Below are 16,555 nucleotides of genomic sequence, written 5' to 3'. Positions count from 1 at the left end.
GGTGTGAAGTTCTCCACTGCTATGTGATGTTTTGAAATGATGCTTGAAACTTGCTGATTGATTGAAAACAAGCAAACAAACTGGATCCTGCTCCTATGGAAACCAGCCAGGCCTGACTGCCTTTTTGTGACAGCCCAAGAGAAGGCTCTTCTCTTTCTCCCACTTCTCTAGATGCAGTGTTTCTACTGCTATTCTACTTGCCTTAGTCATTTTTCCCTGACATGGAACAGTTTCGCCATAACTCTCTTTTCTTTACCTCTTCAACAGGGTGGGATGTACATCTTCCAGCTCTTTGACTACTATGCTGCCAGCGGCACGTGCCTGCTCTTCCTGGCCATTTTTGAAGTCATCTGTGTAGGATGGGTATATGGTAAGTGAAGGACAAAAAACTATGTTGCTTTTTCTCAAGGCAAGGATGGGGGGGGCTGAGAAATGGCAGTGAATAGAAAAGATCTTTAAGGGGCAAAGAAATGCTATAATTACCCTCTTGTCTGGTTTCCACTGTTTACTCACAACATTTCTTAATTGCTCCACATGTAGAGTATGAAAGTTTTTTCCTTCTCTGAATGTTCCACATGTTGAACTACCTGGCTGCTCTTCCCATCTGCCCTTTGAATTAGAAAATCAGCTATAGAGGACTGACAGCTATTCTTTGGTCTCTGTTACTGTCTGCTTACATTATGCCTTTAATTTAGCCATGTCAGTTAATTTAACACAAAATGCTGGGATGCAGACTTGCTGTGCGTTACTTTTGTGATGATACATGCTTCCTGTTTGCATGGGCTGTGACAGCACTCTTAAAAGAAATGGGAGGGAATGCTATGGCTCTCAGCGAAGTCTGTAACTAAACTACTTGAGACCAGCATTAAACTGAGCTCCACAAACTGTCAGAAGGAAACCAACTGCTTGTTAGTCTGGGCAGTAAGAAGAGTATCCTGCAATATCCTATGGAAGATCCCTTCCTGAGCATGCAGGCTGCAGTTCATCTCCCTGAAGCTCGTACCCTGGGGCTGGTGGTTTTGGGGCAAAGGGTCTAGATGTGTGTGATGCAGAGCAGCTGCTCTCTCTCCCTAGCTTCATGGAGCTACAGGGGCTCAGTACCTGCAAGGGTAGTGCAATGCTATCTTAGATACCAGCTTAGACCAGACCCTCAACACTTCACAACCACAAATCTGCTGGCTCCTAGCTATGCCAAGCAGCATGGACATCCTAACCTAAGGAAAAGACGTCAGGCATCACACTGTGCCTCTTTCAATGGCCAGGAGTGGATGCTCAGGAAGGAGTATAATAGCAGAAAAGTTAGCAATAATACTTTTTGTAAATATTCTTCCAGCTTCTAACAACTTATTATAGAACCATAGAATGGTTTGGGTGAGAAGCGACCTTTAAAGGTCATCTAGTCCACCCTGCCTGCCGTGGGCAGGGACATCTTTCACTAGATAAGGTTTCTCAAAACCCTGTCCAACCAGACCTGAACACTTGCAATGATGGTGCATCCACAGCTTCTCTGGGCAACCTGTTCCGGTGTCCCAGCAGCCTCATAGTAAAAAATGTCTTCCTTATACCCAATCTAAATCTACCCTCTTTCAGTTTAAAACTGTTACTCCTTGTCCTGTCACTACAATCCCTAGTAAAAAGCCTCTCTGTCTTTCTTACAAGCCCCCCTTTATATATTGAAAGGCCACAGCAATGTTTCCCTAGAGCCTTCTCTTCTTCAGGCTGAACAAACCCAACTCTCTCAGCCTTTCTTCACAGGAGAGATGCTCCAGCCCTCAGATCATTTTCATGGCCCTTCTCTGGATCTGCTCTAACAGGTCCATGTCTTTCTTGTGCTGGGAATCCCAGAGCCAGGTGCAATACTCAGCTTGTTGCCCAGGGATTTCCAGAGCCTGAAGTAAAATCTATTTATTTCTCTTCTGTTAATTTTTCAGTTGACTCAGGTAAGCATTTATCATCCACAAAATGCTGCAGCAAAGAGATCCATAGCTTGGTCAGGTGTTGTGTGAAGGAGTCACTTTCTTTTCCTTGTTTTGAATGCCACATGTTAATTTCATTTGGTGCCACCTTTGTCTTACTTAAGAAGAGCCTGTGAACAGTCAGTCCCTTTGTGCTCTCTTTGGTGCCTACAGGTTTATCGTGGTTGCATGGGCTACAGTGCAGTTGCTGAGGAAGGGGTTATCAGTTTCTCCAAATGCTTCATGTAAGCAGGAGCCAATTGCTAGTCTGGATGGACACCTCTCTTACTGAAATGGTAGCAGGTCCAACTGCTTGGGCTTTACCTCCAGGGAATGCAAGAAAAGCAGATCTGAAAGGGAGATTTATTTTAGAAGGATGCGCTGCAAGGGAAGCTCACCTCAGAGCTTGGAATAACAGACCCTGGCCACATTTTAATTTAGAGTTGCCTTCTACCCAGTCCCTGTGGGGTTTACAGGGAGATGGAGATTCTCATTTATCTGTGACAGGGCTTCATCATCACCATGCTTGGTTACATTAAACTGAGTTATGTTTTAATGTATAGACCTCCCCTGCCATTTCTATGGTCACACAGGCCACATGCCTTTTCTGACAACCCATGGGGAGGAGCAATGGCAGACCATGAGCAGCATGAGGTGATGCTGCCCCAGCAGCCTGGAAAGGGGGACGGAGCAGCTCAGGACTGAGAAATGGCCTTTCCCTTACCACCACTAGTTCATTTTTCCCACTCCACACAGCAGGATTTTACCCTCTTGGTGTTCTGCTTTGCATCTATTGGCCTGATTCTGGTCCAAAATGTAGTCAGAGTGTCAAGGTGAGGCATTTTAGTGGAAAAAAAAGTCTGGTGCCAATTGCTGTTCTTTTTCCCCAGCCTCAGAATTGGCAGAGCTGAGCCTCTTGCTTACATTGTGAAGAATTACAGCATTTTTGCTAACACAAATACGCGTTACGAGTTTCCCCTCTCGCAGCACATACGCCAACCACCCACCACCTGGCAGCTTCCCTCTGCTGCCAGGCGGCTGCTCTCGCAAAGATCTGAGGATTTCCTCACGTATTGCACTCTGCCTGTGAAAGGATTGTGCAGCATCGGCCCTGCTGATCACTTTCCTTAGAGGGGAGTGTTAGAGGGTCTGGGTTTTTCCCTCCCGCCCTTCTCCTCTCCTTTCCACTTTGGGACAGGCAGCCCTCATATAAGCAGGCATAGGTTTTGAGCACTGGGATTCACAATGTGATGCCACCAAAGTGGGCTGCAGGGAGGATATTTTCCAGTCAGACACAGCAGGCACATTAGGATTAGCTGTTCCAGGAGAAAGTGAGTGCCTCCATCACTGCGGGAGAGTAAGGCTGAAACCATTAGGACTGTTTACAAAGCTAAAGCAAAATGATGCCAGCGGGTACCTGTGGGTGGCCCTGGGGTGAACCCATGTTGTGCTGGTGTAAATCTTTCTCTCACTCTCTTGCTCACATGCAGCATGGCTACCAGCCTCCTTCTGCCTGGATCCTGCCTGTCAGGCTCACTCTGGCTGTGTGTGCTTTATCCTTTCAGATGCACTGGCTACAGGCAATCTTACATGCTTATTTATGGACCATAAGGGGCCCTGCTCTGTGCACTTGATACCCAAGGTGTGCGCAGTTGTTGCAGTGCCACAACACCTCTGCAGCTGGTTTTTTGCACGGGTTTGGCACAGGCGTTGATGCTGCAGGTTTGAAACAGAGAGGAAGTAGATATAAGCTTAGTGTTATGGCCAGGGTCATCATCTATTGAAATCCCATGGATGAAATTTGGTATAGATGAATGCAAAAAAATGCAGCTTGGGAGAAAAGATTTAAAAGGGAGGGCTTTTTCATAGATTCCAAACTAGCAGATCTGTGAAACTCACTCTTTCTGGATATTGTAAAAATAAAACAGAATCTTTGCCTGTTTCAGTTTGAGTATTACTTGCAGTTGTTATAAGCTCCATAAAATGAAAAAGGCTCCATAAGGACAAGATGTAAGGATGTAGGCAAATATCTGGTTGGGTTCATGTGAAGTTTGTTCCCATAAAATTATGTAGGAAAAGTAAATGATTTGCCAGAAAAGCGTGTAACATCTTGGAAGGTATATGGGATTGGTCAGCGCAAGAGAAGTGGAACCAGCACGCATGGATAACTGCCCTGCGCCTGCATACATTCTTCCTTATTTTGGGATATTGGGGATAACAGCAAACATTTTTGTTCATTCCAACAAAAAATGTCTTTGGGGAAATCTTTATGATTTTCTCTGCAGGAGTTTTAGCTGATCTTTCTAATGTGCTGGGAAGGAAAGGAGACTGCACATATCCTCCAGCTTCTAATTTGCTCAAAAAGCCAATGCTGAGTGATTGAACTGCTGACTTCTTAAGCTTGATTACTTTTCCATCTGCCTGCAAAACACAGAACATGTAAAACCTCCTGTTCATATACTCTCTGAGGACATTCATGTCAGTCCCCATTGTGTTTCATCACATCACCTGCTGACTGCCACAGTGGACATGGAAATGCGGTACCTGATCGTTGTACTACAGAAAATAGTGATAAGGGCAGGTGGAGGCACACCGTAATTAACAACATAAGTTTTGGGATGTTTTCTTGCTGGAGGATAGGTGTTTCTTCTGTCATTCTTTTTGTCTAGTATCTTTGTATTTCTTTAATTGCTATGTCTCTTCCACTTGATCCTAGATCCAAATTTGCAGTGAAACTTTGACTTCAACAAAGTTGTATTACAAATTAATTTATCTATCATGTATCATCACAGTGTGTTTCTGTGGAAACACTGTATGGTATAAGAGACTGTGCTATGCTTGTATTCTAAACTGCAAATTGTGTCATTTATATCTTTTCCCTTTTTTTGATCCGGTGGATGATTTTGGCTTTTTGGCAAAACAATTTTTTTTTATACCATCTCCCTTTCATCCCCAGTATATTTTCAGAAATGCTATCTGAAGCCCCATGATATTTAAAGCTTGGAAGCTTTAGGGTTCTGTTCTCTGGTGTAGGCTGAGCTCCCACACAAGGCTGTCTGTCCCTTGATATGCCACAGCTTGTTGTCTTTGCTTGAGGCTACTTGTTTTAATTTGCCAACTCAAGATGGGAACCATGAGATGTTCAAAGAACCTGCCCCCCGCCAGCCTAAATACTTCAAAAAGCTGTGTTTAAAAGAGCTTTCGTGCAAACATTAGTCATGGGATATAGAAAGTAATGGAAAGAATCACAAAAAAGAAAAGCACACATAATGTGCCTTTGTAGAATTTGTATATTTAAAGGAAGCATAATATGGAAATTTAATTCTAAGACGTAAAAAACATAAACCAAAATAAAACCCACCAAACCTCAAACACCTGCAAGTGTTGCCAGTCCTCTAAGATGTATTTTGCCCATCCCAGCCTTCTGATGTTAAGATGCAAAGAAGCAAGGTCTCATCCTGCTTGCAGGTGGGACCTGTGGCATGACCATGAGTTCACAGCTAGATGAACACCCCTAACAGCAGAGTCCTTCTTTATCAGCTAAGCACCATGATAGAACTTCAATAATGCAAATACAGTATTATTTCATCCCAGAGGTGCTGATCAGGGAACCCTTTTCCTGGACAGGCTAGGTCCATATTTTTTTTGTCTAATATTTTTGCCCTATTTTACCTGAGGCAGCCTGATATGGTGCCTCTGGTTAGCTCTAGTTAGGAAGATTATGTTAACTCATAAGTTAAGTCATCTTATGAATGACTTTTTGATTCATTTTACATCTCTTTCTGGCCAACATGAGGTGTTTGATCTTTGAAGACATCCTAGAGCTTAATACAAGGTCTGCTGAAGTCCGTCTGTGTTACATCGTCTCCTCTCTATACCATTGCATGTATTTCCTCTTTGTGCTTTGGGTTGGGAAGAGTCAACGGTTAGGGTCTGGCCAGTGGCAGGACTTTCAGAGGCTATTCAGAGGTGTATCCCACTCTGAGGCACCATGAGATTCAGGTGGGTTCCACATACTGTGAACAACATCACTTAGTAGGTGAAGTTAATGGGAGAAGGAGGACTCTGGGCACCTACAGGACAGCTCCCATGACAGTACAGCAGCACTTACAGAGGGAAAATTTGGTTTCCAGAGGAGTATGGATTTCCAGGTCTTCCAGCTTTATGCCAAAAATAAAACATTTTGTGGAAAGCAGGCTCCTGGTGACAGGGGAAATACCCAGCTCAGTGGGGATTCTCGACACGACTTCCCTAGGGTGCCGATCTGGTTACTAAGAGAAGGTTTTGCTTGGTGTCCCCCACGCTCTTTGTTCCTTTTAGCACTTGAGGCTCACACAATCCCATGTGCCCAACCTGCAAGAGCTTTCCTTTGTTGACCTATAAAACAGCTGCCCCTCTGTGTCTTGTGCTGGTCCTTACCAGCTCTTAGTGGCACATGGGCTGGCTGCACCCACTCACTTACAGCTGCTGCTGTCTGAGGGACAGGGCATTTCTTCTAGGTCAAGCTTTCTGATAGCTTGTGGCTGAAGTTAAAAAGCTCCATCTGTATTTAGCCACAGATGGGCCTTTTCAATGCCAGAAAAGCCTGTTACCTGCCGCTATATTATTAGGATAGCCGTGTTTTTGCAAGGAGTAAACACTGAGAATGAAGAAAGTTGGGGGATTTGGTGTGAATAGTGGTTGAAGGAAACAACAACGAACTGACCTGGGACTTTGTCTCTGTGCTGGCTGGTGGCCAAGGTGCCAACCGCTTCTACGACAACATTGAGGACATGATTGGTTTCCGTCCGTGGCCCTTGATCAAGATATGCTGGCTGGTGTTCACTCCGGGTCTCTGCTTGGTAAGTGCAATTATGACAATGCAGCATATTATTCTGGGTCCCTGGGTTCTCAGTAGAAAACATTGATTTGTCTTCAAGGTGCTGCTGTAAATTTTTCAAACTGCTATGGAATAGCAAAATCTTGTCCATAGTTGAGGTGGCTATTTATTTCCTTTATAACGCTTTATCTATTGTCTGAAAAATTAATTGAGCCTGAAAAGCCACTTGTTTATAATTGAAGGCAAAGGGAAATGTATCCTTAATTCTGGAGAGGTTTGGTCAAATTACTTTTGAATAGAAGACCAGTGAGAATTATCCTGTTCTGAAATACTTGCTTCAGCCTGTGTTCCTGTGACCTCCCATGGTTCAGAAACACCTTTCCATAGCCATTTGCTTTCTATGTTATTAAATCTTTTTTAAAAATTCTGTGACAACTGTGTTTAAGGAAAATGCACCCTAAGTCAGGCAAGTTCTTGCTTGTTTTGAGTTTATGTCCAGTCTTGCTCCACTGACTTTTACATGAATTCCGAGGCACATTCTGCTCCTGCATCTGATGTTGAGGGTTGTTTTGTTTGACCTCAGTGGGAAAACAGATGGGATCTATAGCTACAGCTTACAAAAAATTTCCTGTCCTCTGTCCTTGGGCTCCAGCAGGAGTTGACTATTAGGGAAATTTTCAAAGCAAGCCTGATCCAACCCAAATCATCTGAGAGCTCTGTGGCTAGAGAGTCCCAAGAGGGGTAATTCTGTGCCTGCGTAGTAGTTCTGAAGGGCTTCTGCCAGGGAGAACAACAATTCCTGACTTTGATATGAAGAAATTGCTGTCTCAACATTGCTGAACCCTCAAAGCTGCTGCCAACTTTACTTAGGTTGAACTTTTAGGAAGCCTGAAGGCTTTACACTGTGGAGAAGTGTGGCCCTGGCTCTAAGATAACTTCTTCCACAGCCAGCAGGCACCAGGCTCTGCCTCACTGCAGCTAACAAGGTCCATGCTATCTCATGCGAGACAGTATGCTCATTGCTACCCAGCTGGTGCTTACAGGGTGGCCAGGCTGCCTGGCTTGGCTGCTCCCTTTGCTCTAGCTATATTGTGTTTTCTGCTCCTCAGGCTGTCTTCCTGTTTTCCCTGATAAAGTACACACCTTTGAAATACAACAATTCCTATGTGTACCCACCCTGGGGCTACATGGTAGGCTGGCTGATGGCACTTTCCTCCATGGTCTGCATTCCTCTCTACGCCATCTTCATCCTCCTGAAAACCAAAGGACCCCTGAAGCAGGTACTGGAATGGTGGCCACCGGGTGAATTGCTGTTTCTTCCCCCAGGCAGCTTGTGGGAAGGGCCACAGGGAAGGTGCACATGGCACATTTCTCCTCGGAGAAGGCAAGGGAGGGTGAGGGTGGCTCCTGCCCAGAATGTCCTGCAGCTCTTATTGGCCATTTGGAGGGTCTGGAGAGTCTCAGCACAGCTCCCAGGGGATCATTGAATGTCCAGAGTCTTCATGAGACATTGTAACCACCATGCCCTGTGCAATACATGGACATATGCAGATTGTCTGTGACGCTGACTCCACTGGATGGCAGAGGACCCCCTCGGTGTGGGCTACCCAAGGCCACAGGCTGATTGATTTGGTTTATGGTTCAGGTGGGCCCACCGGTCATGTAAGTAAAGGTGGCATGCCACCACCTTTGCCTGCTCTTTTGTTACTGACTGGTGCCAGTGCAAACCAGGTACAAAACCAGGATCTGTTTTGCCTTACTTCTTGTCCCTTGCTCCTGCTCCCCTTTAAGTCCTGTGTCAGGACTATGTTATTTTCTCTGAAGAAATTATCCATGGTTATTAAAGAGGACATGCTCACAGAGTTGTAAAGGCCTACCCTGTGCCATGCCCAGGTCTGTCCTCTTTCAGTGCAGACACCTTGTCCTTGTCCTAGGAAGAATGGTGTCTAGGAAGACGGTGTTATGGAGATGACACCCCACCTGATCCATGAAGAAAGGCCTGAGTGATGTACAGTACATATACATTTCTGCGCAATTTGTTTTCTGGTCCTTCCCCATCTTCACTGGCTGTAGGCTCATCTGTGGCTGGTAGGGTCAGGGAGCAGGTGAACAGGGGATGGGAGCATCCCTGTGGCTGTGGTGTAGGTGTGACAGTCACATTGCGGGGTCGTGGAGAAGAGGACCCTGCACTGTCAACACAGCCAGGGAATATTCATTCTCCTCCCAGAAACATGTCTGTGAGGAGCCCTGTTTGTCGGGTTGTCAGTCCATGGCCCAGGTTTGAGTGGAATAATTGCCACTGAGAGCAGTTAAAGTGAGCCTGCTCTCCTTCCTCTCCCTTTCACAGCCGTTCGGTGGGAGGGGAGCAGGAGCTGGGACAGTTAGCTCTCCAGATGCCTTTGCCCCCAGCAATGGTTGTGGATCACTATTGGGTGTCAGTTTGTTTACCAGCTTAATTAACAGACACTTCCTCTCTGCAGCGGCTAACACAGCTGATTTCCCCAGCGGAGGACCTGCCGCAGCTGAAGAAGCACATGGTGGGGCTGTCCGAACTGAAGCACAAGGGGTGGTCCCCTCCAGTCCAGGAGGTGCTCAGTATCACAGAGAGAGAAACCCACTTCTGAGGCACTGGGAATGTCTCCTCCACACCCCGGACTGATGCGCTCTCTCCTTCCTGAAGTGGTTTCTTTTCTTTCCTGGGCTCTTCCCTTCTCTCCTTCACATCTGAGACAGAAGCATCCGGGACATTGCCTCCTTTCAGCCAGCTGGTTGCACCCACTGGGGACAACATTTCTTTTGACATCCTGGGGACAACTCTCCCTGTCAGCAGCTGGGAAGAGAGCAACACACTTTTGTCAAAAGTGTCCTTCAGTACTGACACTGGGGGGAAGAGAAAGACAACATACTAAAAAAAAAAAAAAAAAAAAAAAAAAAGAAAAGAAAAAAACCCAGCCATCTTGTTGGGAGGAGGAAAGGAAACCACAGTGGTGAGAGAGAGCAGAGAAATAAAGGTGTGCAGGAGCAAAGTTAGGGATGCAAAGGCACAAAATGATGAGGTGTTAGCATGGGGAATAAGTAAGTTGGTTCGGAAGTACATAAGAAGCTAGAGGATGACAAAAGAAAGTGCATTGCTAGGTCACCTACGTACGAGGGAGAGGGAGCCAGGAACGTATCATAGGCAATGATAAAAGGAGGCTGCAGCATTAGTAGTTATAGCCTCAGTTGTCACTGAAAGGGAAGTGAGTGACAGGATTCTTGATGCAATCATAGTTATTGATGGATCTCAAGGCAGTTTCAGGCTGGAAAGGGGGTGAAGAATAATTTTCTAGGGGACTCACTCTTGGTCAAAACTACACAGCCCAGTGAAAATGCATCCAAGAGTGAAACAGCTGAATATTTGACAATTCTTTCAGAAAATTCATGGAGTGCAGGAAAAGTCCCAGAGCAGTTGGTAAAAATTGAGCTGCAGCACAGCAGGGGAAAATGAGACCCTGGGGAATGCACACCCACAGATGTAACTGCACTGCTGGGGCATTTTGTAGATGAATTAATGAAGGAGTTGTTGGGCATGATTCTGTGCTGCAAAGTAGCTTTGGGGTGAGGGTGGGCAAAGGATTGTGCTCCCTCTGCTTTGCTGCAGATGACTGCTCAGGGGATAAGGAAGACATAATTGGGTGCGATTCTCATAAGCTCAGGCAAGATAAAGCAGTAATTAATAGGTAAGATGGGTTAATCGGAAGCAGATAATGCAAATTAAAGGTCTCTTGTTGCCAGGGTAGTCATGAACATGAGGCGATGGCTGAGAAGGATTGCACTTGGATGCGGTGTTTGGTGCTGTGCCAGACAGCTCTGTCCTGTGGAGGCTGTAGCTGTAAAATTCCCTGCCAAAACCTGCTTGAATACCCATCAGAACTTCACAGTTAAAAACAGGAAAAGCCAGTGGCCGGATCCCCCACAGGAGCTTTGCCATGGTCAAGGGTACACGCTGGTGCATGGCTGTGTTTCAATAGTGGTGCATCAAACCATGCCAAATAGCCATTAAAAAGAATCAGAGATGCCACAGGCTCCTTTCCTTTGTTCCTCATTCCAAGTAATTGCTTTTCCCTGTGCTATGTGGAGATAAACCACCAGCGCTGAAAGTAAGTGGGAAAATTAGGCCTCATCTGTGCAATGCAGTACCTGTTCCAATTACTATGGGAACCTTATCTTTTGCAGCTTCCTGTGAGTTTAACTGGTGAATTAGCATAGGAAAATCTTTCCCCCACTTAATTTCCTTTCCTTTAAAAACTAAAGACTGTTGGTGAAATGAACACTGAAATTCAAATATCAAAATTTGTACATCTCCGGGACACTACCGTTTGACTGCAGATGGTTTACTGTAAAAGGCAGAGAGAGCTGACAAAGCTCATTCTTGTTTCCTGCAAAGGACTGCAGCACCACGTAAGGTCCCATTTATTTTATTTTTATTTTTTAAAGAACTGAATGTCACGCTACTACAATAATTGTGGGAAGAGCTTAACATCCAGAGGCTTGCAGTCAGGTCTCATGGTAAGTATTCTGGTGTTTTCTCCTCTCCCTCCCAGCTGTGTCACTCACGATTTGGTGGTGGCAGCAGCTACCTGCAGCAGGTCTCTGCATGCAGCTGGAGCAAAAGCCAGTGGTTGCCACCAAGGAGCAGCAGTGCCAGGGTGGCAGATCCAGATTAGCCGGAGGTATCACCAGCCCCGGGAGTGCTGGCTGTCTGCTGGGTGCTCTGTGGCTGCCTCCCTGTGCTTGAAGCTGCGGCAGGGCTGTGCACGAGAGGTTTGATTTCAGGCATGGGCTGCACTTACCTGTGGTCAAAATGGTGGTGTGAGTTTTGAGAAGGAAACCTGCCTTTTCTTCTTCAAGAAACAGGAATGTTAAAGGACCAGGACTTGCCATTCACATTCAGTCTTAGGCATTAGCACAGGTTTTTTGTAGGACCCTTGGTAGGACATTTGACCTCTTTGCTCCTGCTACCATGCCTTCAAAGATGTGAGGTAGTCTCCTACTACCAGAGAAGTTCTGGAGATGTGTTCACTCCTTTTTCTGAGGTAGTTGGATAACACTGCAAAAATCCCAGAGAGAAATAAATCACTCTTCAGTTTGGAGCACAGACATGGAGCTGTGTTATCAAAAATAAATACTGCATGAACTGGTTCCTCTGTTGCTTGTGTATGATCTGATAGTAGCATCTCACCTTTGCCAGGAAGCAGCGTATTTTAATAAAGTCAGAGGAGGTATTGCTGTCTCCATTGAAAGCAGTTACAAAATTCCCTGGATGGAGAAATTAATCTAGATGCATTGGATGGGATTGACAGAGTCTCAGGAAGTTTAAAGGAAAGCTCAGTGACCCAAGTGCACCCAACTGGGGGAATAGCAGAAAATGCCACCAATGGCTGGCTTTTGCTATGAGACCCTCGGTGTGCAGGCATAGTCAGGGACAAAGCAATGATTTGCTGAACTTATACAAACCTCTCAGTCATCGCCGTGTGCATACAACAGATCTGACAGGTCTCCATCAGCCCCTGGAAGTGGGCATTTCTGGACATCTCCGAGTCTGATGGGAAACTGCTCCCTTCCTGCGTACCACCAGGGTGTAAGTACACTATCAAAGGAGTGGTACGGAGAGGAGAGAGAAGGTTTTTTTGCCTCTGTAATTGTTGATAACATGCCAAGACACAATGTTTTTGAAGCTGAAGTCCAAGGAAAGTTATAAGGTGGCCATACTGTGCTTCTCTTCCTGGGTGGAGGAAAAACATTGTATATAGAGGAAAAGACAGACATCTGCCAGGCTCCCAATTACCACTTTTGATTTTTCAGGGTTTTTTTCATTAAAAAGGCCGTTTGCACCCCTCTCTCCAGAAAGGAAAGTCAGGAAAATAGTTTGTTAGCAAAGAAAAATCAAGCCAAAAGGTCTTGTATTTTCCTCCTCCTCTCTTCATTCTCTTTTGTTTCTTCTCATTTTCCCCATTCCCTTCCCTTCAGCCTTCCCTCCCTTCTTACTTTGACAGTGGCAAATGGAAAAAAAAAGGAGATGATAGCTGAAAACTTGTACTGGACAATATTTAATGAAAGAAAGATAAAACAAATGGCAAACAAACCAAGGAAGTTGTTAAGGGTTATTTGTTTGACATGCTCCCCCCATCACTCATCCACCCTCTCAGCCAGAATGGATATGTCCATCCCTCTGTGCATCAAGAGAGCCCCTTCCCATGCCTTTCTGGCAAGTTTCTTTTACACGTGTTGGTCTTGAGCCTCTTCCCTTAGATTCTCATCTGAATGAGGGTGATTCCTGGTCTGGCTGGACTGCTGCCCCCTGCACTTGGTCAGGTGGGGAGACACTGTGGTGTCCCTTGCACGACCCTGGGGAACTGGCCGGGAAGCCCTTCCCATCCTGGCTCCGGAGGGTGCACCCAAGCTCTGAAGGACTCTCACAGCAGTTCTTCCACTTCTACCTCTGTCCAGCATAAAGTAATATGTATTTCTTCTCATCATCAGGATATCTTCAGTTTTCATGGCTTCAACACCCAACATAATTTCTTGGGGGGAGGAGAATTGGGGGAGGAGAATTTCAGTGGCATTTCATCTTGGCTGGAGCTTGGTTCTCAAACCTTCTCCTGCCCCAGTGACCATGGTAGCTCTCAGGCAAAGGACAGTGAACTTCTGTAGATCCCAATTATCTGGAGGTGCAACTGTGCCCTCCCTCCAGCCCTCATCTTAGCTTTTTGGGTGGAGAGAAGCTATGCCTGTGACAGCCCTAGTGCAGGGGTTAGCTACACTTGAAGCCACAGCTCTGTCGCGACCAAAGCTCTTGATTTTCCCTTGATCCTGTGCATGCCAGGAGAGGGAGGACACAGGGCAGTAGGGACTGAGCTGGAGGAAACAGGACATTTTTATTTGTGGAAGAAGAACAGGGAAGGCTGGTTTCTCAGATCTTAAGTCATGTGTGCCTTGTGTGAGTTATGGGTGTCTGCAGAGGCTGTGTGGTTTGTGCTTACATCTGGGGCCTTTCCTGGGCTTTTGCTTCCCTGGTGTGTGGCAAGAAGGTTTGGCGAGGCACTTTCCTGGGCTTGAAGGGAGGTGAGCCTTGCCCAGGTAGAAATAAGAGACAGTAGCCAAGCGACTTGGGAGTACAGCATGCAAGGGCCAGGAAAATCTGCAGTCATGAAGGTATAAAGAGCATCAGGTTGTCTTGCTGTTCTTTGCTTTATTAGGTTATGCACGCTTACATACGGTCACCTCTTACTAATAAGCTAAGTCTGGTTTGAACAGAGTAAGAGGGAGTAATGTTCATCAAAGGAGAAGATAAAGTAAGCTTTCAAAGAGTAAGGATTAAAATTTAAGATCCGAGAGACTGAGGAGATGTGTATATGCTGCTATCCAGTTCCCTCCACAGGGCTGCAGGGAAGAGCTGGGGCATTAAAGTCAAAGATTGTATTCCTGAATATCTTGCTGAGACCAAGGGAAAAGAAGAAACATGTCTAACAGTATTTGTAGGGGTGGTAGGGAGTTTGTTTTGTTTTTAAACTCAGAATAAAGCCTGGCCCCTTGACTGTTCTTGGAGCAAAATCCTGGCTCTGTATTGAATCCCTGACCCATGACTGAATCTGCAAAGGAGGACATGTATTTTTGGAGCTGTCTGTTCTGCTTTGTCAAGCCTGTGCTTGGAAAGTTATGTGGAAAGGAAAGGGATTCCCAGGGAGAAATTGTGACATGGTTTAGTGGTGGACTTGGCAGTCCTGAGTTAATGGTTGGACTTGATCTCAAAGGTCTTTTCCAATCTAAATGATTCTATGATTATAAGTGCTTTCAATGGCAGTGAAAAGCCAGTCATGGGCAACTCTATCCAGTCCTGCTTTTGGTGACATGCCAAGACCATGCCGTGAAATGGTCTCTTGATTTTTCTCTCTCTCTTTTTTTTTTTTTTTTTTTTTTTTTTTTTGTTTGTTTGTTTGTTTGTTTGTTTGTTTTCACAGGCTGTGGAATAGTTTCCTGCCCAGCCTGGGTTACAGCCTGGACAAGGAGCTTTACCCCACTAGCTGTCTAGGATGGCTGCTCTGGACCAAAGGCATGCACACACTCATTTGTTATTTGCCAGTGGCCACTAGACTTTTCCAAACTATGCTTTATTGAGTTTGAGCCTTTCGTTGTGTTATGATGTAGATAGTGGTCTCTGGAGAAGGATGAGTGATTACAGGAAGTCTAGTGCTATTCTCAACCTTGTATTTCAACAGGAGATGAAACAATCATCTTTCTTTCATGGAGAAATAGACCCACCTCCAAACAAAAAAGCAACCTGTTGCTTTCCCGTATTGTGGAGAGGGGCCATCACTGCATCATACAACGTGAGCCTCCCTCCCCATGCACAGCCTTTGAAGCGGGGATGATCTGAGAGCTGGAGCCCAGTGTTTCTTGACGAGGCTCTCCAGGAGCAGAGGGCTTTGTGCTGGGATGCTGCAGGTAGCACACAGGTGGGCCCAAGAGCTACTGAAGAGAAGTCCTACCAGTGGCAAGACACAGTGGTGTAAATGAGAAACCCTGGGTTAGCCTTTTCAGGGTGGCAGGAGGCAGCCTGGCAATGGGAACTGGAACAGTGCTGAGGCTTAATCTCATACCTTTGGGGAAAACATGTCTGGGCAGTGTTAGTTTTCTGTGTTACACTTTTGGATGAGGTATGAATTCTCTGGCCAGGCTGGGGGACTGTGGCTCCCATTGGCACCGGTGTGATGTGTACGTCAGTCATGTAACAGGGAGACAGGACTGCCCCATGCAGCCCTGTCCCATGGGTGCCTGTCCTGTCACCAACACGGGGCTCTCCCCTTCCCAGCTGCTTTTGTAGGGCTCAGCTTTACACCTGCTGCTTAGCTGAAGCCTAAGCTACCGGGCTAAGTAAAACCGGAGCCCAGGGGCAGCCTCCAGTTGTCCTGTCCCATAAAGCTCCTTGTCCAGGAGCCCAAGCATGGAAGTGTGTGTCTGCATGTGGGTGAGCAGTGCAGTCAGGCATGGCTGGGGTTTTTCAGAGTCTGTGGATAAGGATATTTGAACACTTTAAGAACATATTGATTTTACAGTGACTAGTTGGGAAAATGCCAGGAATTAATTTCCTTTTTCTTCCTTCCTTTCTTCCTTCCTTTCTTCCTTCCTTTCTTCCTTTCTTCCTTCCTTTCTTCCTTTCTTTCTTCCTTTCTTCCTTCCTTTCTTCCTTCCTTTCTTCCTTCCTTTCTTCCTTCCTTTCTTCCTTTCTTTCTTCCTTTCTTCCTTCCTTCCTTTCTTTCTTCCTTTCTTTCTTCCTTTCTTTCTTCCTTTCTTTCTTCCTTCCTTTCTTCCTTCCTTTCTTCCTTTCTTTCTTCCTTTCTTCCTTCCTTCCTTTCTTTCTTCCTTTCTTTCTTTCTTTCTTTCTTCCTTTCTTTCTTCCTTCCTTTCTTCCTTTCTTCCTTTCTTTCTTCCTTTCTTTCTTCCTTTCTTTCTTCCTTCCTTTCTTCCTTTCTTTCTTCCTTTCTTTCTTCCTTTCTTTCTTCTTTCTTTCCTTCCTTTCTTTCCTTTCTTTCTTTCCTTTCTTTCTTTCTTTCATTCCTTCCTTTCTTTCTTTCTTTCTGTCTTTCTTTCTTTCTGTCTGTCTTTCTTTCTTTCTGTCTTTCTTTCCTTTCTTTCTTTCCTTTCTTTCTTTCTTTTGTTCCTTCCTTTCTTTCTTTCTTTCTTTCTGTCTGTCTTTCTTTCTTTCTGTCTTTCTTTCTTTCTTTCTTTCTTTTTTTGAGTT

The 16,555-nt window shown here is 45.5% G+C and overlaps 1 protein-coding gene across 6 annotated transcripts in view; it reads left to right on the top strand.

Annotated features, from left to right (window-relative positions):
- Positions 1-11,955, top strand: part of SLC6A12 (solute carrier family 6 member 12) — a 39,963-nt gene extending 28,008 nt beyond the window's left edge. For all 6 annotated transcript variants that reach the window (XM_027792964.2, XM_027792962.2, XM_027792961.2 and 3 more), the window contains 4 exons: positions 268-370; positions 6,696-6,796; positions 7,884-8,054; positions 9,255-11,955. In XM_027792964.2, the coding sequence (XP_027648765.1) occupies positions 268-370; positions 6,696-6,796; positions 7,884-8,054; positions 9,255-9,398 (519 nt within the window). In that variant the 3' untranslated portion in view covers positions 9,399-11,955. The remainder of the gene's footprint in view (positions 1-267; positions 371-6,695; positions 6,797-7,883; positions 8,055-9,254) is intronic.
- Positions 11,956-16,555: the final 4,600 nt, after the last annotated feature.

Source organism: Falco peregrinus, chromosome 6, assembly GCF_023634155.1.
Source record: "Falco peregrinus isolate bFalPer1 chromosome 6, bFalPer1.pri, whole genome shotgun sequence".
NCBI classification, from domain to species: domain Eukaryota; kingdom Metazoa; phylum Chordata; class Aves; order Falconiformes; family Falconidae; genus Falco; species Falco peregrinus.
Note: the sequence above shows the minus strand (reverse complement) of the source record. Positions and strands in the feature narration are given on the sequence as shown.